This window comes from Alexandromys fortis, unplaced genomic scaffold (assembly GCF_014885135.2).
Source record: "Alexandromys fortis isolate MF-2015 unplaced genomic scaffold, M_Fortis_MF-2015_v1.1 scaffold_97, whole genome shotgun sequence".
NCBI lineage: Eukaryota > Metazoa > Chordata > Mammalia > Rodentia > Cricetidae > Alexandromys > Alexandromys fortis.
Genome location: NW_026067981.1, coordinates 850567 through 875713, shown reverse-complemented (window position 1 = coordinate 875713; position 25147 = coordinate 850567). Strand labels below are relative to the sequence as shown.

General features: G+C 40.8%; 1 protein-coding gene across 5 annotated transcripts in view; it reads left to right on the top strand.

Moving 5' to 3' along the window:
- Dnm3 (dynamin 3) overlaps window positions 1–25147 on the top strand; it is a 474394-nt gene that overhangs the window by 130481 nt on the left and 318766 nt on the right. For all 5 annotated transcript variants that reach the window (XM_050158367.1, XM_050158366.1, XM_050158369.1 and 2 more), the window contains exons 3-5: window positions 1701–1850; window positions 2892–3095; window positions 25026–25124. In XM_050158367.1, the coding sequence (XP_050014324.1) occupies window positions 1701–1850; window positions 2892–3095; window positions 25026–25124 (453 nt within the window). The remainder of the gene's footprint in view (window positions 1–1700; window positions 1851–2891; window positions 3096–25025; window positions 25125–25147) is intronic.

Genomic DNA, 25147 nt, shown 5'->3' with positions numbered 1-25147 from the left:
TTCATTCCCATTGCTGGGTGGAGCTAGAAGATGCTTGTCTGCTGGCAGAAGACTGGAGCAGTGGTCAGAGAAGCAAGGGCAGGTGACGGGATTCTCAGGAAGGCGGTGACCTCCGAATGTGGACGCTCAGATTAATTCCTGGTCTTTTCGTTTGCTAGACCATTGTTTATGCAGCACTAGAAGGCAATGGTGGAAGCAATGGAATAAGATAAGGAAGTTGATATTCTGTCAGCATAAAGAGTTATTTTTCCTATTAAGATTGATTTTTCAACCCTCAAATAAGAGGTCAAATATTTAGTTGGCCATTAGTGAATGGGTCCAAGCAGAAATTTCTGCCAGGGGTTTGGTGATAATTAAGACTCAGATTTCTTTCTTCGTCCTGTATGGCATGAAATTCTTCCCACTCTTAAGTACTCTGTTTCTACTCCACCTTCAGCCCTTTCCCACTTCTCCATCTCTGCATGTCCTAGCATTTAGAGTGTGGACCACACCTCCTCCACCAAGCCTGTGTTAACTTGGTGGTGTAATCTGTGCTCCTCAAATCAACGCTAAGGTGCTGATGAAGAGGAGCCGTGCTCTAAAATAACACATCCCTTGTCTGTGGCTGATTTTCTTGGGTGAATTTTCAATGTCTTTGGCTAGGAATTTGGAAAGACTGCTGGTCCTTGCCTCACTATCCATTGGAACCAAGGTGCTCATCCTTACCGTATGTTTGATGGAGCAGTTCTTCAGTTTGGAGAAATCAAAATGTCTGCCAAAAATTGTTTGCTAGTATGACTACTGTAAAGTTTTGTTTTCATAGATATCTCTAGAAGTGGGCATCTAATTTGATAGTGTAGCAGCTAGGAGGTAGTGGTATGCCTCTTCTAACTCGAGTACTTAGGAGGCCAAGGCAGTAGTTTGAGACCAGTCTGGGCTACATAGCAAATTCCAGACCAGCCGGGACTATATAGCCAGACATTGCCTCAATACATACATACATACATACATACATACATACATACATACACACATACATAAATACAGTAAGAAAGACAAAATGCCAATCAACCAATTAACCAAACAATTTCTCCACTTTTTTGTTATTTTTATAGTTATTTTAAGATTCTTTCTTCTGCCTATATAGTAATTTTTAAATGCAGGCAAATAGTTTTGATCTAATACTTTATCTCTTTTTTTTCTTGAGAAAATGTCTACTTATGCAAGTTTATATGATATTTTGAATAGTTTGTTGCTAAATCTAAAACCCTGCATTTAAAAAGAGTTAAGCAAATACTCTTTCCAAGTTCCCTAGCTTCTGAAGATGTGCTTGCATGGCAGAGCGCTCCATCTTAACGAGATGGTGATGCTGAAAAAGGAGAAGAGTGCAGTGTTAGTAGGTGGGTGTGTGCATACCCCAGACCTACAGTCTTTAATACCAGGGTACCATTTTTTTGTTTGTTTTTATCACTTGAGTAGCCCCATTTTTAAAAAAATCATTTGGTAGGCTTGTTGGCTTAAAGATATTTCTAGGACCTAATTCTTATCTGAAACATAGAAAATTTGATATTCTTAGAGAATCATCAGTATTAGAATTGCTAAGTTGTTTTGATAGGTGAGGAACAACATTGGTAATTTGATTTATTCTTAAATAAGATATTGGTTCCTTGATGTAATCCTAACATAAATGTATGGAATTTTTTGGTTTTTGTTTGTTTTAGAATATGCTGAGTTTCTGCATTGCAAAGGAAAAAAATTTACAGATTTTGATGAAGTTCGCCATGAGATTGAAGCAGAAACAGACCGAGTGACGGGAATGAATAAGGGTATTTCCCCTATACCCATCAACCTACGCGTCTACTCTCCACACGGTAAGTATAATGTTTAAATTTGAATTATTCTCCTCAAAAAATTTTCCCTAGAAAAATTCCCATTCATTATAGACCATGCAAACAGTTTGGGCCTTTGAGCTGTTTAGGTCGTGGGACCTCTGGTAATATTCAAAGAGCTAAGACTATTTAGAGAGCGGTAGGAGGGGCTGATAACATCATAATTGACTTGGGAACTGAGAAAAATGCCTTTTAAAAGTTTCTAAACTTTCAAAAATCAGAAGGTGGGCACATAAAAACTTTTATTATTATTATTATTATTATTATTATTATTATTATTATTATTATTGTCTTTAGTCTTTGCCAAAAAATTTTAGAGGTATGTGGTTGAATCCTTCCCTGTTGATCTCCCTGTAGCCATTTTATATTTCTATTAATTTTACTCCTGAGGATCCAGGTGTGATTTTTATCCCTAGACAGTCATCATTAATTCCCATAGGGACTTGCCACCCTCATCTAGGAGATAGTAGTCGGGTTGGATTGGAGGCACCTTGCCACTGACTGCTGGTACAGCCCGCTCACTCTACCCAAAGCTCCACAAATGGCTCACATCTTTCCCATAGGCTAAGTGGCTAATCTTCTGCAAATAACATCTGATGCTTCTGAAGGGGAAGGGCAACTGTTACCCTTAGAATTTTTGTACCACTTGAAGGCGATGCACAAGACAGGCAGACAGCATATGCATGTATTGTTTGGTGTTTTAATTATAGCTGCTTCGTTATGACAGTGAGGGATGGCAGCTCTCTCAGCAAACTGCTAAGCATGTAAATCAATGCCTTCCAGATTATGTTAAGATGATCATTTGGCTTAGCTCAATCATGTAAAAATAGAGAAAATGAGCAACCCCTTTTCGTATTCAACGCTTTTCCTTCTCCTCACTTGGATTGGGGTCATTCACATACACAGCACATAAAGCTGAGCTAAGTGGCAGATGATGCAGTCACCTGGGTGTCTTTAGACAACCTTGTGGGTATGTTTTGGACTGAAGGTATCTGAAAGACTCTCCCATTCTTCCCCACGCAGTGTTAAATCTAACGCTTATCGACTTACCTGGAATAACGAAAGTGCCCGTGGGAGACCAGCCCCCAGACATTGAGCATCAGATCAGAGATATGATCATGCAGTTCATCACGAGGGAGAACTGTCTGGTCTTGGCTGTCACCCCGGCCAACACCGATCTTGCCAACTCGGATGCACTGAAGCTAGCTAAAGAAGTTGATCCTCAAGGTGAGTGTGTGGCTATTATGATGAGAAAAAATCATTGCAAGGTGGCAAGAGCTTTGGCCGTGTTTATAGGTAGGCCAAACTCTAATGACTTAATATCATAAAATTCAACAAGGTCAACGTTGGTAAATAGTTTATATTTCAGGTGCTGAAAGAGGAATAATTAGGGACTACAGCCAAATGCCACATGATTAAAAACGTCTTTAAATGAAATCCAAGAACATAGACACTTTCAAACCTCATTGAATGCTTAGTTTTAAAGGTTAATAAAATAAATTTCTGCACTAGCAGAATTCCATTTACTTAGTTATTATAGGAGTTACCCAAATGTCACAATTAGAACACTTTCTATTGTCTTTTGCTTACTATTTTTTTGAAAATAGGAAAAGTTTAAAAAACAAGCATAGATTATCCAGTCTATATTTATTTGATATATATTATAAAATCAGGGACTTTCTGTGTTATTTGTATGTCAGCATCCTGAAACATCTCTTCCTTCTGATGATGTTTTAATTTTCCCTTTCTCTGAGTTAAGAAATGACAACCTTTCTTCAAAGACCTTACTGGAATACCTTGGTGTGTGTGTGTGTGTGTGTGTGTGTGTGTGTGTGTGTGTGTGTAAAGAAATAAACAAAACCTCTCAGCTGTGTGCTCTCAGCACGGAGGTGTATGGGCCTCAACTCCAGTACTTCCAGCTTTTGTTATGATTAATTGCCTGTATTTATTTGTTCTCTTCATTTTTATTTTTTTACTATTTCTTATTCTCTCCTTTTGAACTGTTTCTCTTATTTTAAAATTTTATTATTATTATTACTACAAATTTTCACCCTCTCCCCTCCTCCCATTCCCCTCCCCCCCCCTCTCCCCCTCCCTCTCCAGTCCAAAGAGCAGTCAGGGTTCCCTGCCCTGTGGAAAGTCCAAGCCCCCCCCCCCCCCTCCATCCAGGTCTAGGAAGTTGAGGATCCAAACAGATTAGGTTCCCACAAAGCCAGTACATGGAGTAGAATCAAAACCCAGTGCCATTGTCCTTGGCTTCTCATCAGCCCTCCTTGTCAGCCACGTTCAGAGAGTCCGGTTTGATCACATGCTCCATCAGTCCCAGTCCAGCTGGCCTTGGTGAGTTCCCATTAGATCGGCCCCACCATCGCTGTGGGTGGGCACACCGCTCGCACCCCTGACTTCCTTGCTTATGTTCTCTCTCCTTCTGCTCCTCATTTGGACCTTGGGAGCTCATTCCCATGCTCCAGTGTGGGTCTCTGTCTTTATCTCCATCCATCGCCACATGAAGGTTCTATGATGATATGCAAGATATTCATCAGTGTGGCTATAGGATAAGGCCAGTTCAGTTGTCCTCTCCTCAGCTGCTCAAGGAACAAGCTGGGGACATCTCCTTGGACACCTGTGAACCCCTCTAGAGTCTGAACTGTTTCTCTTTTAACATCCACTTCTCAGTACTTTTGGTTTTACATATTTGCATGATTTAGCAACTAGATTCTAACCTCTAATTTTTCATTTATGCTAAAATTTTTGAAGTTCAAAGAGCACTTTCTTATTTTATGAATGTTACTTTTATATTTTACAGATAGTATCCTGCTCTTGGTTTCATGAGTACAATGATTAAGAATCTTAATTAGAACTTTTCAGATTCTTCTTTTATAATGCAATTAATCTCAGAGTGCAGTATTTCCTGGTTGCCTTGGCCTCTGTCTTGGATACGAGAGACCTCTGTCAAATCCATGATGGCTTTCTGTTTCTTGTTCACTGACGAGAGTGGAACACCGAACATGTGCAGGATTGGAATCTGGTGGTTAGTAAGCTCGATGTGCAGCAACCGGGCTGTGACTTGGGCTGTTTTTGTTGGTAGAATTTTTGAGCTGCTAGAATTGATATTTTCTCTTGAGATGGTCTAAGGTAGGCCATATGTTCAATATATTTGAAGCTAAGAGGAAGAGTTGCCATGGCTGTGCTTTGCTTAGAAGAAGGCATTGTCAAACACTTCTGCCTGTCTATCAACCCTTACATACTTTCTGGATGATCCATGAGCCTTAGGGGAGTAATAAAATCAATTTTGTTAATGTTTGCCTTTTGACTGGAGTGCTTAATTTATTTAAATTTAGTATCATGACTCATAGCTTTGAATCTATATCTGTTATTTTGTCTTTTTATGCTATGTCCTATGTCTCTGATGCTCTGAAAATGTTTTCTTCGTGTCGCACTCCAGATCCCAGTGTATCACTTCAGTTTCTTGTCATTCACTTACCTGATTTTGAAGTTATTTTCTGAGTGATTTCTCTTAGAATACTCTTAACACTAAATTATGGCAACTTTGTTTGGATCAACGTCACCTTAATTTTAACTGTACACTGAACTCTGCTGATTTTTGATAGCAATACTAGTCTTTTCTAGGCACTTCAGATGCTGTACATTACACACCTATCAAAATAAATATATAACTGTTCCTTTATAGGTGTCTTTCAAGTAAGATATGGAATAAAATGTTATAAATAAGCAACGAAACAAACTTATATTGGCTATCCAACTAGCAGTTATCCTTTCCATTTATTTAGCTGTGAGGATTTGAGTTAGTATCTTCCCTAAGGACTAGAATGTACTGTGGAGGGTCTTCTAGTAAGAGATTCACTCTTTGTTCATTTGGGAGTGTCTCACTTTTTAAATTTGAAAGAGCATTCTCAGTTGACTTTTTTTTTATTATCCCATAACTGTGATTTATCCCTAACTCTGCAGTCAAAACTCAGCTGTGCTTCTAAGAGTCAATAAATGCAGTAGATATGTTATTTTCGCTATTTTTATAAAACTCTTCATCTCTGATAGGTGGCGCTGACTAGTTTAATGTCAGCATGGTACAATTGAAGAAACCTCAGTTAACTGGGACAACTGGAGAATACAGTGTAAAATGTTACTTTCTGCCCTCCCTCCTCCCCCCAGAATGAGTCTTCTGTGTGTGATGATCATTGCTGTGAACCATTTTTTTTTCTGTTTTCATATTTTACCTATCTGAGTCCATTTGTGAAGATGTCATGGAAAGTGTTATTCCCAGGGCTTTTTGTGCACAGACCACACTGTGACAAAGCATGGGTCTCTGCTGTGAATAAGAGAAATGAAATAAGAGCAAAGTTCGCCATTTTTTAAGAGTAGAGTGTTATCGATAAAAGGTGGCACGCATAGACGGGGCACCAATGTGTTGATGGCACTGTTCATAGCTCTTCATGGGATGCTGCACATTCTTAGAAGTTCTTGATGTCACTCTAATTAGGAAGGAAAGTGCCGTTAATGAGAACAACGAAATGTTCAGCATGTAATTACCAGAGCAGCCTGTGGATGGACGTTTCCGTAATGTTATGGTGATTCGTGCTATTGCTATTTTATTTAAAGAAATTTTATAATTAAGTGCCTTTTTCAAAAAAAAAAAAAAAGAATTTGCTTCCATAGGTTGTGTTTGTAGGCAAAACAGTAGGGCATTTTCTTAATTAGTGATGGGGAAGACCCAACCCATTGTAGGTGGTGCCACCCCTAGGATGGTGGTCCTGGATTCTGTAAGAAAACAGGCTGAGCAAGCCAGTAAGCAGTACTCCTCCCTGGCCTCTGCATCAGCTCCTGCCTTCATGTTCCTGCCCTGTTTGAATTCCTGCCTGACTTCCTTTGATGATGAATAGTGATGTGGAGGCATAAGCCAAATAAAGCCCTTTTCTCCCTAACTTGCCTTTGGTCATGGTGTTTCATCACAATGTTAGTAACCCTAACTAAGACATAGATTGATTTTATGTGTATAGTTATGGGTGTTAGTGGATTTGCTTGACGTTTTCTGAGCCTCTTGGATGTGTAAATATATATTTTCCATTAACTTCTAGAAATCCCTTAGACATTTCTTCAACTATTCCCTGCACCTTTTCCTTCACTTCTTTTGAGACTCCCTAACGTTACACATCTGTTGGTGATGTGCTTGAGAATGCCCATGGATCTCTGACCCTCTATCTTTCTCCATTCTTTCTCTCAGACTGGAAAGAAAAGTCTCAAGTGACCTATATTCATTCATGTTTGGTGATTCTTTAGTCTATTCACATTTGCTATTTAATCTCTGTGATAATTTTTTACTATAATTATTCAGAATTTTGATAATCAGTTTCTATTTGATTTCTCTTAAGTGGCCCCACTACCTATCACATAGGCAAAAACCAGCAATTGCATTTTTAATTTGTGCTTTTGGTTTTGTCTTCAGAGAGCCAGAAATCTGAAAAGGCAATGGATTAGCATCTAGAATATCTGTCTTCTATCTGGTCTTTAGATAGCAGGTCATATAGACAGAGAACTCACGGAAAGTCATTCCAAAGTTTAGTCAGGGGGCCACTCATGCTTGCCTCTGCTCTTCATCCTGCTGGCTCTTTGCTCTATTTTATCTCCCAACTTAGCCTGGTGTAGGTGGTGGTGGTGGGAGGTGATGGGATAGTGATGGCGAGTCACAGACACCAAGTTCACTGAGTCTTGCATTTCTCCTTAGCCAGTCATTTGGATGATATCTAGGATGACAATTAACTTTTAGCAAACAAGCCACTATTAGTGTTTGCACATAAATTACCTCCTAAAGAATGAAGTACAAATACATTCTTTTAATATTGGCTTTGCAGTATCCCTGTCATTGTGCCCTGTCCACATGTTCTGTTGGAGGCTTAGATCAGTAGCAGAGAACTCAACCAGCATACATTAGGCCTTGGGTTCAACTCCCAGCTCCCCCCCCCCCCAGTAATATTTGGCAAAACGCCTTATCACACTTTCTGTTAGCTCTCCAAATATGATTCCCTTTGTCCTTTGAATAAATTTAAAGTAGTCTTCGTTAATATTAATGTCTGGATGTCTTCTGGGATAATTTCTATTAGCTGGTTATTTTCATGTGTATGAGTCATAATCTCTTCATGTGTATTTTTGTTGTAGAGGATGAGATGTTTGAGTAATGTAATTGGGCAGCACTAGGGGCAGATTGCAGCCCTTCTGCGCCCCGAGATTTTCACTGCAGATGTTCCTTGTTTGGTTAGTACTTTTCTGAACCAGCACTCTCTGCTGTATGCAGCCGTGCCAGGGCCACTCAGTTTCTTTCACAGATGGCTAATGACTCTACAGCAGTTGCCTTATATCAGCCTTATGTTTTGGCATTTGCCGGAGGCCTCCCTGTATATGGCACCCGAGCTCCAAGGTTGCAGCCCCACCCCTTTCCCTTTACTTCCTGCGAATACAGAGCCCAGATAGGTGAAAATCCAGGGCTTTCCTATTTCTGTCCTGATTATGCTTTGTATAGACATTTAAAAAGGGCCCTTTGAACCCACTTATCCCAAACTTTGAGTTCTTGGTTATCTGCTTCTTTGCCCCATTTTCTCTAAATGCCTGAAGCAACTACCATGTTAAATAATTACCACTGATTGTTTTTGACAAACACCCCCTGGGGATAGAGGCCTTCCACACCAAGTAGGCTCCAGGTCAGGTTAAATCAGGAAAAGCTACAGGAATGGCGAATTTTAGAGAACTGTTCTACAGGTTAAATAATAACAATTGTTTTGGAATTGTGTTTTTGTTACTTTTTGCCCCATCTGCTTTGTCCAGGCTCACCAAGATGCCAATTTTTACCCTGCTCATGGAAGTCTTGGTTTTCAAGATGAATGCAAAGCAGGGGACTGAAGATGGCACCAGGGAAGAGTTTTTTTTTTTTTTTAAATATTAAGATTCATCTGTTTTTTTTTTTCTGGGATAAATGTCCTTCAGATCATTGGAAGCCTGCCTTTAATTGCCCAGCTTTGAAAAAGTTGATTTTGGCATTTTTGGGCAATGTTCTTAGTGCTTCAGGAAACATGGCCTTTGCAGAGGTATTGACACCAGCATTCCAACGGACAACGTTCATTCTGCACACTCACAGTAGCCAGAGCTTTGCCTGCAGAAGCCTATGGGTTCCATGGTGAGGACAGTCTAGCTGTGACATCTATTTGCCTGTTGGCCCTCAGGGTTGATTTGCTTGGCTGTGTAACTGGTCATGCCATATATATCTTTTGTAAAAATTTGCTCTTGGCTAACTAAAAATGTTGACTTATTTAGGCCGCAAGGGCGTCTTCCTTATTCAAGGATATCTGAACTAGAATTATATCGACCAAGGCATAAAATTATACACTTTTTCTTTGGAGAGGTAGTCTATTTTAGACAGTTTTACTTTATACTAAATTAAGACCATTTGACACAGAGAGGCCATTTTCATCAAAGTATGACTGAAGGATCTTCAAATATATAGTTAGAAAGTTTATGTTGAGAAGTTAATTATAAATACGTGCACTATCTTGTTCAAAACAGACACATCTGAAAAAGAAATATGGTAAGTAATCTGCATATTTTGGGTATAATTAAGGATCCTGAGGCAATCTTAGGTTTAGGGTAGGCCCTTGTATCCTTATAGACATAAGAAGGCTATTTGAGACACAGAGAGGCAGGGAAGAGAAGAGGGCCCTATGGAGATGGAGTTACATCGCCACAGCAAAAGGATGACTGAAGTCATAAGAAGTCAGAAGAAGACAAAGGAAAATTCTTCCCTAGAGACCTAAGGCTTTAATGGGAATGTGGCAGAGCTGGCATCTTGAGTTTTGACTTGAGTTTTCCAGAATTTCAGGACAACAGATTTCCGCTGTGGTAAACCACCCATTTGTTACAGCAGGCCCAAGGGGGCATTCAGGCAATATCTAAGGTCTTGAGCTTGCAGATGTGATCATTTATGACATGAATGTATATAGGAAAAAAAGAGGACCCAGAGAAGGATCCTGGAAGACCTCTAGCAACAGGAGATAAATAGAAGTCATGGAGAAGTGGTGGAGAGCCAAGTAGGCATTGTATTCTAGAAGCTAAGACAAAGAGATCTTTGAGAAGGATGTTGCTGTTTTTTTTTTTTTTTTTTTTTTTTTTTTTGTGAGGTTAAGGAGAGTGATATGGTAGGTGGGCCAACCAGGTCTAAATCTCAGAAACTGTGAGGAAGCCCAATAACACAGCCAGAAGTAGAACGTGGCAGCTAATAGCAGTAGGTAGTGGCATTTCTTTTATGACCCAATGGAGTGGCGTAAATTCACACGAAAGACATAAAAGGAAGGGTACCATATTCCTTTGCTTCTCTTTTTTGGTCAGGTCTTCACAGTCTATGTTCAACCTTGGATCTAAGCTTCCCATAGTGCTGTGGATCTGAGCCCATGTGTGAGAGGTCTTCCTTGTTTTCTATTTTCTTCCATCGATAGGCTTAGAGAATTCAGTGGTAAACAGAAAGATAGGAACTGTGAAATGGTCTTGCATCATCGCTATCTCTAGTCTTGGAATATAAGCTAGAATTTTAGGTTCTCCGCTAATAGAGTTGGGATTGGAGGATTGGTCTTTGCATTTGGCACATTAAAGTCCTTGGTGACCTTGACAAGAAGTGTTTGGTAAGAAAACATCTGTAGGGTCCAACAAATGTTAAGCATGAGGAAGTAGAGACAGGGATCACAGTGAACATTTTTTAAGTTTTCCGTGGACAGGAGGAAGAGTGCAGTAGCAATGCTAGTGAAAGTGTAAGAGGACATTTTCGAAGATGGGAGATGTTACAACATCCTTGTGTGTTGATGATGGGAATGATTGACAAGAGAGACAGTGACGGCTTAAATGCAGAGAAGAGAAAGACAGGATAAATAATCCAGGTAAATGCTTGATTTAGGGAAGTGGGGATGAGATACACTGTCACTGTGCAAGTGCTGGTTACAGGAGATTGTATCGTTTTTCCACCTTAACACTATGAAAGGAGAGATAAGGATACAGATAAAGGAGACTCAAAGACTGATGAGTAGGGAGATGACTTTGAACATCACACTGAGTTTCTTTATGCTGGCTAACGCCCACCTCTCGCGATAGGTTTTAATGCTTGTGGATAGTGACACTATGTTTGCCCTTCTGTTCAGGGCATGCTTCTGTTCACGGTGGTCATCTGTGTCTTACAGGTCTTAAGTGGGGCAATTCATCATGAAGAGACACCACGTCTTGTGGTGGTACTGATTTATTACTTGAACACAAGTTCATTACTCAGGAAGAGTGTTGCTGTCCCTTTTTATCTTTGGAGCACAGCAGTATTTTAGCGTTACCTAGCAAGCTTGTCATCTCCATAGAGGGCTGTTTAAAGGTCTTATGGGGAGTTAGATGGGTCTGGAAACTCCTTTCATGGTGATTTATCTCTCAAGCAAGTGAATTTCATCTCTGAATCGAGCATGGCTACGCATCTTCCTGGAATACAAAATCAGCCCTTGAAGAATGTTAGGCCTCTGGCTGGCAAAGACGGAGTCATTTTCTCTTGAGATAATTTGTGAACTGGATAAGAATTGACCTTACTTAGCTCAACAGAAGGCTAGTTTTGCTTAGTGTATGGAAGAAGGCTCTTATCTGTCTCCTTCTTCCTCCCTCCCCCTCCCTCTTTCCCTATAGATACCAGTTAATAACAGATATTAAATTAATAGATATGAGTATGTTGCTTTGTAAGGAGAAATAATGTATGTAGCACATTTTCATTTTAATAATTCACTTTCAAGCTTATTTCTAACATGATTGAAAACTATAAAGTCAGTTTTTTTCTTTCACAAACGAATAAAGTGCTAAGAATATTGACTAAAATCAAAAGACTTGTGGCTTTAGAAGGGTTGTTCAGATCACTTCTGTTCAGTTATTTATTCATCCTTTTACATTCAGCATTGACTAGGCTTGAACAAGGGAAAAAATCGGGTGTTTACTCTACAGACATCAAGGGCCACAAAAGCATAAGTTCTTACATTCTCAATGAACTTTCAAAGGAAGTAGATATTATTGTTAGACTCCAAAGTTAGTCATGTGACATTTTAATGCATGTTGTAACTTTACATTGCAGGTATTTAATTTTGCAAACTTTTCATCTTATTTGTGTTTTATGCTTTTGCAATTCAGATAAATTTGTTAAATCTGATGTTATCAGTCAGCCCATTTGCAAAGAGTTAAATCATCTCTGGCATAAACAGGCATGGCTAAGAGCAGTGAAGAACGTTCATCTCAGCCTCTGAAAAAGCAACTTAAGACCAGAAAAATGGCCCAACCGGTGTTTCTCAAATGCAAGATGAAATGAAAAAAGCAGCTCTCAAAAGATGTCTTCAGACCCTCCACTTGCTTACTATGACACACGCAAACACACACACATGCACAGCAACGATTAAATGAGGATAAAGGTGAAGAAACCAAAAAAAAGTAATTTGGATATTATTTAGAGCTGCGTGTGTGATGACAAGTCTTCCTTGTCAACCTGGCACACTCAAGAAGAGGGGGCCTTAACTGAGGAACTGCCTCCATCAGATTGGCCTGCAGCCATGTCTGTGGGACATTTTCTTGATTGTCAAGTCATGTAGGAGGGCCCATTTTAATTCTAGCATTCAGAGCAGGCAGATTTCTGAGTCAGAGGTTAGCATGGTCTACAGAACAAGTACCAGGACAGACAGGGCTACTCAGATAAACCCTGTCTCAAAAAAAAAAAATGATAAAAGGTGGGGAGAATCTTTTTTTTTTAAAAAAAGCACTTGTGCACATATTACCTTATTTTATTATTTTTTCTTAAGAAAAACATATATATTCACCTGGAAAGTCAAAATAGACAAGATCACCTGACAAAATTGGGAGTATATAGTGGTGGGGGAGAAGGGAGGGTAGAAGGGGAAGAGAAGAGAAAAAGGAGGGACAAGAACAACTTGAGGGAACGAGATAGCTGAGATGGAGGAAGGACAGAGATGAAAGCAAGGAAAGAGATATTTTGAGGGAGCCATTATGGGGATAGCAAAAAAACTGACACTAGAGAAATTCTCAGGAATTCGAAAGGATGACCCCAGCTAAGATCCAAAGCAATAGAGGAGAGGGTGCCTGAACTGGCCTTGACCTGTAGTCAGACTGATGAATATCTTAAATATCACCATAGAACATTCATCCAGGAACTGATGAAGACAGAAACAAAGACAGAGACCGGCACCAGAGCACTGGACTGAGTTCCCAAAGTCCAGTTGAAGAGTGGAAGGAATGAGAATATGAGCAAAGAGGTCAAGGCCATGATGGGGTCACCCAGTGAAACAGTCTACCTGAGCTAATGGGAGCTCACCAACTCCAGCTGGACTGGGAAGGAACAGGCATAGGACCAAAGTAGTCTCACTGAATGTGGTTGACAGTTGCATGGCTGGGGCAGACTTATTTTATTTTTTTTTAAATGGGCTTCTAAGTTTGAATTTTAGCCCTTATATCAGGAAGTTCACAATTGCCTGTAACCCTAGCTCTGGGAGTTCAAGTTATGTAGGTGGCAGGTGTGTGTGCGCGTACACACACACACACACACACACACACACACACACACGGGAACCCAGCCCACTGTAACGAGCGAGTACCATATCTAGACAGGTAGACCTGGGCTGTCTACGAAACAAAACTCTACTTGAGCCCAGGAGCAAGCCAGTAAGCAGCGTTCATTCCTCTACGGTTTGTGTTTCAAGCTCCTGTCTTGAATTCCTTGCCCTGGCTTCTCTTGATGATGGACTGTAATCTTAAAGTGGAATAAACCCTTTCTCCTCCAAATTACTTTTGGTCAGTGTTTTACCACGACAACAGAAAGCAGGCTAAGCCATACCACAGTAAAGTTTTCATCAGAAAAAAATTAAATAATGTATATTTTGTACATATTCTATTTTGGTTGATGAAATAAGGTGGCCATGGTCATAAAACATGAATATGCCTGGAGTTTGAGAGAGAGAGAGAGAGAGTGTGTGTGTGTGTGTGTTTGTGGGAGAGAGAGAGAGAGAGAGAGAGAGAGAGGTAATTGTGCTGCTAACGTGGACTCACATCTGCCCATGGGGAAGACCAGGAAGATGCAGGTCACTAACAACACATTCACTCCGTCACCACTGGGGGTCACTGTAAGGACATGTTAGCTGCTCTGTGGAGTCAGGATGGAGAAACTTAATGCAGGAAAAGACTGAAAGGATAAAAGCTTAAAAACCTATTCCTCCCCTTTTCTGTTGATTTAGCTGCAAATTAGCCAGGTGAACATTTTCTCAGAGTTTTTCTTTACAGTAGTGTGCGCATGTGCTACTCTAGTCTGCAAACGGAAAACAACGGAAGTGATCTTAGGATTACAGAGTAATTGTGCTTTCGGGGCTTTCCTTTTTCAAAATTCAGATAAAAAATACAACTAAAACTGGGCCTGCTTGCACAGGTAAGTAAGGCAAACTGACTGGAGGTTCAGGCAGGAGGATCATAAGTTCAAGACCTGCCTGGGTGGCAGAACGAACTGAAGGCCAGCTGGAGCTGCTTAGGGAGACCTTATCGAAAAATGACAACGAAAAGAAAAACACAAAAGAAGTAAAAAGAGGGCTGGGGTCATTGCTTAGTGAGAGTGCATGCTTAGCTTGTCTGAAGCCATAGTGCAGCCACTAGAACTGCAAACACACCCTCACACACACATTCACACTCACACTCATATACACACACAGCAGAGAAAGACAGAGACAGAGAGAACGAGAGAAACTGAAAGCGAGCGAGCAAGCTAATAGTTGCCTGTGTAATTACGTCTTACTCTTAGATTCTGATAGGATCATATGTTTTTAATGTTCCTATTAATACAGAAACTCTTTCAAGTGTTATTTTGAAAACATTCTGCTGGCCATCCCTTAAATAGACAAGCAAAATCAATCCATGTAGTTGTTTTTTGGCAGTGTAAATAAAATATGACCCAAACCGATCCACTAACCAAATGAAACCCTCGAACTCCTCTGTCTATAACGTCTGAATTTTCTTGGCCTGCTTTTCTAGATCTCCTTCTTATCCTCCCTCCCTCCCCCCTTCCCTCCCTCCATTCTTCCCACCCTCCCTCCTTCTCTCCCTCTCATCTTGCTCGTGCTTTTCTATCTTTCCAACATTTTTTGAGTGCTTGCTGTATACTCTGAATAGTAAAACTCCTCCCCGCCCCCAACAGAGTTGAATGAAGTAAGGGAGTATGAGCGCAGATAGACCCTAAACCCTTAGTGTAGATTTCTGGAAAGGCTATAAGCTCTGAATTGGGGTTGAGGATGGGTCCAGAGGGTGGGAGAGGGAGGGAGTGTAGGCATCTGAAAAGAACTAGGTTGAACAGCCACTGTGGAAGGGTGAAACCATTTGCACCCAACTTCAACAGTTCCTGAGATACTCAGGAGCAAGAGGGTTGAGGGGAAATATTTGGGTAACTTCGGGGGTAGGAATTTTACAAGATTGGTTAGAAGGATGATAACGCAGGTAAAGGAACTGAGGATATTCTAAAAGTAGTTTAAGAGAAGGACTATAAGTCTTTGGGGAAAAAAAAACAAGGGAATTGAGGCTGAAAAAAGATAAGTTTTAGGGCTGAGATTCTGGATGACAGCGGACAACAACAACGCAGTTCTATAAAGAGCACAGGAACGGGAAAGTAGGAACTGCGGTTAGATAGTAGACGGTTAGCCCTTTTGATGTCCTGGTAAGACAATTTCAGGTTATACTCATGTAGGATGTGGTTGTGGGAGGGGAAACTGCCTAAAGGGCATGCAGGTGAAATAGTGAGTGGGAGGAGTGGGGGACCCCAAAGGATGAAACAGCCAGAGAGCTGTTTACATCATCATCTTCACATATAAGCCCTGCCTGGGTAGTGCTGGAACTGAGGGTGGTGAGGACGATCAGGATGCTAAAACCCTCAGCAAACGTGTGTGTGTGTGTGTGTGTGTGTGTGTGTGTGTGTCGATGTTGACTATGGAGGCATTTGTTGGATGGCAGCAAGGAGGAGGACCAGCAGGCGCCATGCCCAGATGATGTTCAGCACTAAGCTCTGTTTGTCTGTGCATTAGGAAGATTTTGGCTGAGGAAACACTGAATGGTTCAACACCAGCTCTTTTCTCAGTCCAGAAATTCATGGCATTGGGAGACCACGCTGTCTCCTGTGATGCACAAAGGAGAGAACTTGGGCTGTGTGAAGGCCAGAAGGAAGTGAGAGTTGGTTAGACCAGAGCGGGGTGTGCTGGGGTCCGTTGGCGGCAGTAAAGATAATTCAGGTAGGACAGTGAAGGGATTCACAGGGAGGCAAGACCAGGAAGCAGCAGTGTGCTGGAGCAAAAGCATATGCTGTTCTGCTGAAATAGCAGACATGTTCCCAGGAAACTTTGCCTTAATCAGAATTTACACCAGTGAAACCATAACAACACAATAATCACATAGGAAAGCAGAGCCAGTGGCCACCAGGGCAAACTGAGGAGCCCTGCTGCCAGAGTTTGAATTTTCGCTCTCCCACTTACTAGCTGTGTGAACTTGGGCACTGAAAAAAAAATCTCCCAGAGTCTCTTCCTTGCTCATTTTCCTTTATGATGTAGCTGAAGTAGAAATGGTGGCTCTTGTCCTTCACGGGAGAAATGCAGTTTTTAATACCTGCCTACTTCTCATACAAACTTGCAGAATTAAATGCAGTTTGAAGTCTCAAAGATTTTTTTTAGCAGATTCTTTGTTTCTTGACTATCTGCTTCTAGTTACTTCTATACATAAACATTGGTGCCCAGAGATTTCTCCTAGACTTAGCTCTTAAATCTGTTTTATTTCTTTGTTCCTTTGATACAAATGTAATACCTCTATCACCCCTGTTCTCTCCTTTTCTCAATTCATTGGGGTTAATTGGGGCTACTGCACCAGAGTCTCACACAGGGAGGTATAGCCACAAAGGTTTCCTTGTGCTAACATCAGCCTTGACCAGCACACCTCACTCTTGGCCCTAGGAAACCACAGAAACGGCTCTCTGTCCTTGTAAATTAGATCTGTCTTTCCAGAGTTTCACTGAAGTGGGGTCGTACATCAACACTCCTTACATCTGAATTTCTCTTGAGAGCCTTTCCCACTGCTGCAGGCTTCTGCTGTTCATGTTTCTGAGTTGCTGAGTTGGATTTCCCTGTGTGTGCAGTGTGTTTTGCTGATTCACTTGCCTGTGAATACAGATTTAGTCTATTTATGGTTTGGGATGCTCACAAGTAAAGCCGTACAAATATTAATATACAGCGTTTCTAAGTTCATGTATCTTATTTTTCTTGGGAAAAGAAAGGGATTCATATATGAATGTACATGAACATCTGAAGAGTCCCGCTACACGGATAGTCAGTTAGAGGTTGCACATCCCAAGACAAATGAACACCCTGGATCTTTCCTACAGTACAAGTTACCACATGTATGTGGCTTACAATCATTACAGAACAGAGATGAGCTTTCTAACTGACCTGCAGTCTTTGTTTCTCTGCTGTGTAACCTTCCCATGTCGGGTGTTCATTATGACTACTCTCCTCTTCAAAGATCCACCATACCTATCAACATACAGTAAAAAGTAGACTCGTGCATAAGCACCGCCATCCTAGACATGTTTTTCTTCAAGGTGTCATCCAGATATCCAAGCTCCTTCCATCTCGCCACCCTTAGAGACTTAGTAACCCATTCTGAGTCTGTTTAGCAAGACAAAGGCAAAATAATATTTAGGAAAAGTTGTGGGAACCAACATAGAGAACCGACTCTGTGCCAGTTCTGTCTAAATCCTTTTAGCTCGATCGTAACCACAGGAACAACATAAGGCACATTGCTACTCATTTGTAAACGAGACTTGGAAGTTTAGTTTATCCCCATGCCAGTGGAAAAGAAGGAAGTATGTTCAGCTGACACACGGCAGGAGGTTTAGGAACATGTAGATCATTTTTCTTTTTCATGCCTCAGTCCTGTTTGGGAGTATAACATCTCTGAAAGAAACACGTTGTACACCGATTTTCTTGTTTTTAAGCTAATTCTTTCTGTTTTCTGGTTTTTTCTCCCTTCCATTTTCTCTTTTCTTATTTATTTTTCCTCCTTTCACAGACATTACAATTTCCAAATACTTGGTTTGTCTCTGGACTAGCCTAGCAAACTGGATCAAGACAGAATCTCTACTGCTATCATGGATTCTTAATATTTTGTACTGTGTACTTAACATTTTACCAAGGAACACAAAAAATAATACCAACTGATGACTTTGAAAATGAAAAATGTTTTCAGCAGAGTTAGAAGTAACGAGAAAATAAAACTCATGAAAAACCTATAGAAAAATAGATTAAACTCTTCCTATTTGTTATGGACTAGTTGCTTTTGAAAATAAAATGCTCCATAACCATTACCAAATAAAGAACTACATTTATTTCATCCCAACTCCACCTAAGCCTAAACCATGAATTAAATGAAGCACATCGAATTTAAAAAGTATGTTTTTAATCTTGCTGTGTATATTTTTTGTATTACTTCTATAATGACCATTTTTACTGTTATTGCATCATGATGCACTGTGTTCCAGATTGCTTTCCTAGCAACTGATAATGCTGTCTGTGGCTCGGTTTGGTTCCATTTCTTAATTTGATGAAAAGAATCACACAACTTACAGTCTAGTAGCACACATAAACAGAAAAAATGGCAGCGTCCTCATAATGAATCACTGTGTGTTGACAGTAAATCTAGGTATCATGGGAGACAGTTATCATGGGACTTCTCTAGACACTGTGTTTCAACTTCTGTATGATCCTAATAAAAACAGGCAACTTTGCATTTTCATTAATTAATTTGGCTCATAAACTAAATCCCCACTGTTAGCCACTTGTACAGATGACTTCATATACACATATTATGTGTAGTCTTGTATGGATGGCACAATAGACTCTTGCTGTTTTAGAACTGTGACTTCAGTGTGTCTGAGGATTTCGAAGATAAAGGGAATGAGCCCTGCATCGTGTTTGTGGGTGTCTGATTAAGGGCTGTGGGTAGGACTGACATGACGTTTGAAGGATACATAGAGCTGACGAAGAAGGCGAGGAGAAGCGAAGCTGAAGCGAGTGGCGTTGTGAAGATAAGGAGAGGGAGACTAGCGGCCCTGTGCGGAACAAAAATCACCGGATGTTGTGCAATCTTCCTTCACACTGTGTGAAGATGTATCACTGCGACTAGTTTAATAAGAAGCTGAACAGCCAGGAGCTAGGCAGGAGGTATATTATGACTGAGTTTAACTGAAGATCAGAATCAGTCAAGCTGTAGACTTTGGTAAGGAATGGGACGGGTGTGGGTACAGATTTCTGTTTGGAGAGTGTTGTTTTTGTTTGTGGATTTGTTTTCCACTTGTACCACGATACCTAGCCTATCTTTTGGTCTGGTTTAATAACCTCTATCTTTTAGTTGGTGCAATTAAGATATTGATGTTTAATGTGATTACTGATGTCACTGAATTAATAGCTACCTTGAAATTAATGTCTCCTATATCTTGCCCTTGTTCTTGTTTTTTTTCCTATTTTGTCTTTTTCTTTTCTTCCCTTTTTGTTTCTAATTGAGCATTTTATATGATTCATTTTCTTTGCTTTCTTAGCATCCCTGTTGTATTTTACCTTTAGAGTGGATGCTCTAGGGTTAGCAATATATGCAGCTAATTCGAGCCTACCTTTAAGCAACACTGGATTTTGCTATGAGTAACATGAATTTTTATTTCATTTCTATTACAATGGTTTATTTTTCTAATTTTCAAAACAGGATTTTTCTGTGCAGCCCTGGCTGTCCTGGAACTCACTCCATAGACCAGGCTGGCCTTGAACTCAGAGACCCAGCTTCCTCTGCCTCCCGAGTGCTGGGATTAAAGGTGTGCACCACCACCACCCGGCTGCAGTGCTTTTTACCTTTAGCATTGCTTCTGGAGTCTTTTTTTCCCAGCATTTGCCCTTTTCAGCCCATTTGTTCTTGCAGGTGTGTGCACCGTTCATTGCAGTCCTTAGGATAGTAATCTCATTTTAAAATAGTTCCAAGTCTGTTAAGTTGAGCATCTCTGCCATATTCGGGTCTGGTTCTGATGTTTGTTGTGCCTCTTGTCTTTTAGTACACCTTGTCCTTGACAAGATATACTACTGTGTGTAGGAACTTTGATAAATAAGCCTTCCATAATGCATTGGATAATGTAGAGAATGAGAGAAAATATTCTACTATAGCCAGTGATTTAGTCACAGTATTTCAGTCAGCCCATGCTTCTGGAGTTTTTAAGTGTTTCATAGCCTTTGTCCCACCATCTTAGGTGAGTAGAGATGGCCAGGGCAGGCTAGAATTGAATATTTTCCTTCAATCAATTTGTTTGGCCCTGCAAAGTCATCTGAGGATCAGGTTCCTATTGACAGCTTCTCCTGGGGGCACACTATGTGTGATGGTTATAATGTGTTATCTATCCACTGGACAAGATCTAGAATCATCTGGGAGATGGGCCTCTAGACATACCTGTAGGGGACTACCTTGGTTATGTCTACTGGTGTGGGAAGCCCTGTCTTGATTGTGGGTGGGGCTTTTCCTTAGAGAGTCTGGACCATATCAAATGGTGGAATTGAACTGAGCATTGGATACAAGCACACTTGCTACCTATGACTGTTGGGTGTATGTGACAGCTGCTTCAAGCTCCGACTGCCTTAAATCCCCCATCATGATAACCTGTACGTTGAATTGTGAGCCCAGATACACATCCTTCCTTAAGTTGCCCTTGTCAGGGTAGTTGCTGACTGCAAACCGAGAGAAAGGATGACGCCACGTTCATAGAAATGGCTGTTCGTTTGGCAGACTTCAAACTGGTTGTCCCTCCCCTCTCACCATCACAGGTGGTTCTTATGTAAGAACTGCCCTGAGCTCCTGGAAGCTACACGCATGCATGCACCACATACACACATGCACGCACACACACATGTGTACACAACATGGAGGTGTCTTGCTCTTAACTCTCATGGTTTTCACATTGAAGTCTGTCTAGCAGGATTTAGCTTTTCCTGACTCGACACTGAGCATCTGTACCAACATCAGTTGGGAAGCCACACTTTATTGTCCTTGGATAATTGTAACATTCCTTTTAATGCCCCAAAGATTGCCTTTTGGAAGCACAAACTAGGTTTCCCTACTCTAAGACTGATTGCCAAGAAGATTTCCAGTTCTAAGTTTCTACTTTTGTAAAATTGGATTATTTTTTCTTTACCTGTCTTGCCAAAAGATTTTGGCAGCATCTTTCACTGTCATCTTTCACCTGACAGATGCCTAATGGGTTCTAGCTGGTTTTAGCCGTTGGTTGATATTTTTATGTGTTGGTAGACTCCTGCTACTCTGGTTTAGATTCTAGAGTCGCTATCTTCTCCCTTTTGTGATGAGGTGGAATGATGCCACAACTTCAGAAAGTCTGTCTTTGAGAGTTGCAAGGAGTGTTGCATACCTACTCCTAGGCAGTGGGGCGCTGTGGCATGTGGCTGCCTAATTGGCAGGTGCAGTTTTCTACTGATGAACACCCCAGAGCTGAGAAGGGGTGAGAGGCTTGTTTCTAAGTCAGTGCACTTAGCTTCCTGTCTACATAAGCATCAGATTTTTGAAGTGGCTGTGTCTTCCCAGGGTTGTTCCCAGAACTCGTTGGTTCTCAGCAACAGTGCCTGTTCTTTACTGGAGAAAAAAGCACAGCAGAAACACAAAAGTAAGAAATTTATCAGCTCTGAACTTATTCTTTTACCAAGAGGATCAGGAGTGTCTTAACCTGTAACTTGCTCTTCCTTTATCACTAAAGATCCCTCCTTAAAGTCTGGAAATCACTCCCATCTCCAGACTTCTGACTTGGAGCTCTATAGACGAGTGGGACTAGTTGTTATGACTAAGCTGTCAAATAACACAGCTAATTGCTTATAGAACCTAAGAATTGGGGTGCAGAAAATTAATGTGGTTGAAAATGGAATGAGGTTGTTGGATTCAGCACCGTCAAACTCTGGCCCCATGTGTCGAGGCTGTGACCCCTTAGGCAAGAATATTTTCCCTCTCACTTTTCCTCAACCTGTATAATTGAGAAAATAATAGCACCCATCTCATATGGTTTTCGTTTTGAGTTCTTAATGAGACTGGCTCAGGATCAGGGATCAACAATATGTTCTGCTTTATGCAGGTCTTTAAATTCCCAGGGGCGCGCCTCAAAAGCCTTTGAAATCTCGTCTGACAATGGCTTTTTGAGATCCATCAATGCAGGTCTTGATTCTGCCAGCAGGAGTTCATTCATTGATTATTTTAAGCCCCCTATTTGTGGAACAAAATGTGAAGAAAAAGAAAATAGGCCTCTTCTCCTCCCCATTTTTGGTACACCACCTTATGAACTGAAGACTTGGCTGCCTCTTTCAGAAATACAGGAGTAGGAAAGAGATGCTTTTTTAGCCAGCTTTTAAAATTAAAATTATACATTTATATTCCTTAAAAGCATATTCACATACACATTTAAGATCTCTCTCTCTATCTCTGTCTCTCCCTCCCTTCCTCCCCACTCTCTCTCTATATGTATATGTATATATCAGTCGATGTTTGTGTGTGTGTGTGTGTGTGTGAGAGAGAGAGAGAGAGAAAGAGAGAGAGAGAGAGAGAGAGAGAGAGAGAGAGAGAGAGAGAGAGAGAGAGATGGTAATGGTAAAAGACACTGCTCCCCTTTTGATAAAATCTTTGATTCCATCCTTCCTGGTCCCTAAACCTTGTAGCTGTTGCATTTGGTATTTGCCTCCCTGCCTCTATATAATGTGGTTATACTGCTTCTTCCTGATATTGACATTTCTGAATTTTTATTCAACCTAAAAGCCCTCACACTGCTTTCTCATACCTACAGGCACTTGCACACGCATGGGGAATTGATTCTGAACACAGGGAGGGGGACAGAAGAGGGATAAATTACACTGAAGGTGTTTGAAAAAGTCAAAAGGAATTATTTTCTATTTACTTAAATTACAAATATATGAGGTTAAGCCCCTGAACCGTAGTGCTCTTCCCCTGAACCGTAGACTATCCAACAAAACCTCAGTGACAGGCCTGGGAAACCAAGAGACCCTCTGATCCCCCAAAACCCAACATAGGCTACTGCCATTGGCCTTGGTGCCTTCAAAAAAGGGGGTGCAACCCTACTGCTGAAGACTCACACACAGACCCTCATTCTCATTTCTTCCTTAAATTGCCCCCTCATTTGTAGGGTCTGTACTTTACTTGGCACATAAAAAACAAAAGGAATTTAAATATTCTGGGATTTAGCAAGTCCACCGTCAAATTTTTTCTACTATCATGCTTATTGATAAATTTGAATTCTAGGTTAAATATTTTTTTTCCTTCAGAAGTTTGAAACAATTTCTCTGTTGCTTTTGGGTTTCCAGTTTGCTTCTGGAAACGCCGAGATGGCCAGGCCTCCCAACCGTCTTCATGCGGCTTCCGTTTTAGAGTCATCTGGCAGAATTTTTGGAACATTCTGTTTCTGGTGGTTTGAAATCTTACACTGACATGACAAATTGCATATGTTTTCACTTCGAGCTGGCACTTGCTGAGTTCATTCAACTTATAATTTCATATCTTTCACTGTGGGGACGCTGTCTTGAATAGGCTTTTCTTAACTCCTGAATATTTCTGCATGGGCTTTTCTCTGTGGGTTACCAATTGTTCAGACATTGTATCTTTGCAGTCGTTTATCTGATTTTTAAAGGCGTTTTTCTATTGTTTTCTGGAATGATTCATCAACTTCATCTTCCTACCTTTCTACTTAGGTTTTCATCTCTGCTTTGTCTCAGTGTTTCTGTGTGTTTGATTCTTCATGAATCCAAAGGCTTCTTTTTCTTCAAGGATATTAATAAAAATAATGAAGTTTTCTACCTTTTTTGTTATCTTTGCTGTGTTTAACTCATACAGTTACAATGCTATATAGCAACATTTCCATTCATGGTGAGCTGCGTGTATATATATATGTGGTGGTGGTCTCATTATGGAACTTAAAAATTCCTAGGCCCAGTAATGCCAAGCCTTACCAACGCCATGGTGACATTCCTTCCTTGTGTTTGTGGTGATGCTGCTGTGAACGTGTCCATTCCTCTCACAGTGCACGAGGGTGTCACATATTCAATTATGTATGTGCATGAAGCTTTGTCATGATCTATATGACTGTCTTACTGATTTATTTATTAAGAGCTATTTGATTTCTCTTTCTCCTCATGAGAAGTGTCAAGGGGCTGGGTTACAGCCCAGATGGTAGAGTGCTTGCCTTGCCTCATAGTTCCTGAGTTTGAGCTCCAGAACTCCCATGCAAAATGTTGGGCATAGTGTTGCATGCTTGCAATCCCAGTGCCTGGAAAGCAGAGATGGATGGATTCCTGGGACCTGCTTTGACCGACTAGCTTAGCCTTCTTAGTTAGTTCTAGACCAACAACAGAGCTTATGGGTCAAGAAAAAAGGGGAGAGTCAGTGGTGTCTGAGGATCAGCATCTGAGGTTGTTTTGGATGTCCACATGCAAACACACATGAACATTCACACCCCTACACATGTGTATACATACATGTCAACCATAGAACCCTATTCTGTCTTAGGCTGGCTGCAGGCTCAGACATCTCATGTTGACTGCATCTCTTGTTTACATCAGGAGGCCCTATTGAGACACCGCCCTGTGCTACTTACTTTATATAAACATACTCTGGGATGTTTGATTGCACAGTGATGAATTCTACACATAGCATATTTCTCAGAGAATGTCCCTGTGGTTAAGTGACACGTGGCTGTATTTAGAAGTATTGTTGTGATGTACCTGATTTCCTCTCTTGGATGGAAAATTATCCCATGGATAAGTAGGTGAATAATCCATCTTCACATTCCATCGATAATCACCAGACTGGTGTGACAGTAAGCTAGAATCAAAGGAAGCAAGAGGGAAACAGGAGAAGGGCCTGGAATATGAGCCCTCCATTTAGTATTGAGATATTTATGCCCTTTGACTTAGTTAGTTTTGGTTGTTGTTGTTTTGCAAGCTGTGTAGTTGACAGCTGTGTTTGTTTATGATACAGGTCTGAGGACCATTGGCGTGATCACAAAGCTGGATCTCATGGATGAAGGAACGGATGCCAGGGACGTCCTGGAGAACAAACTGCTGCCTCTTCGCAGGGGTAATGGACTGTGGTTTCTAAGG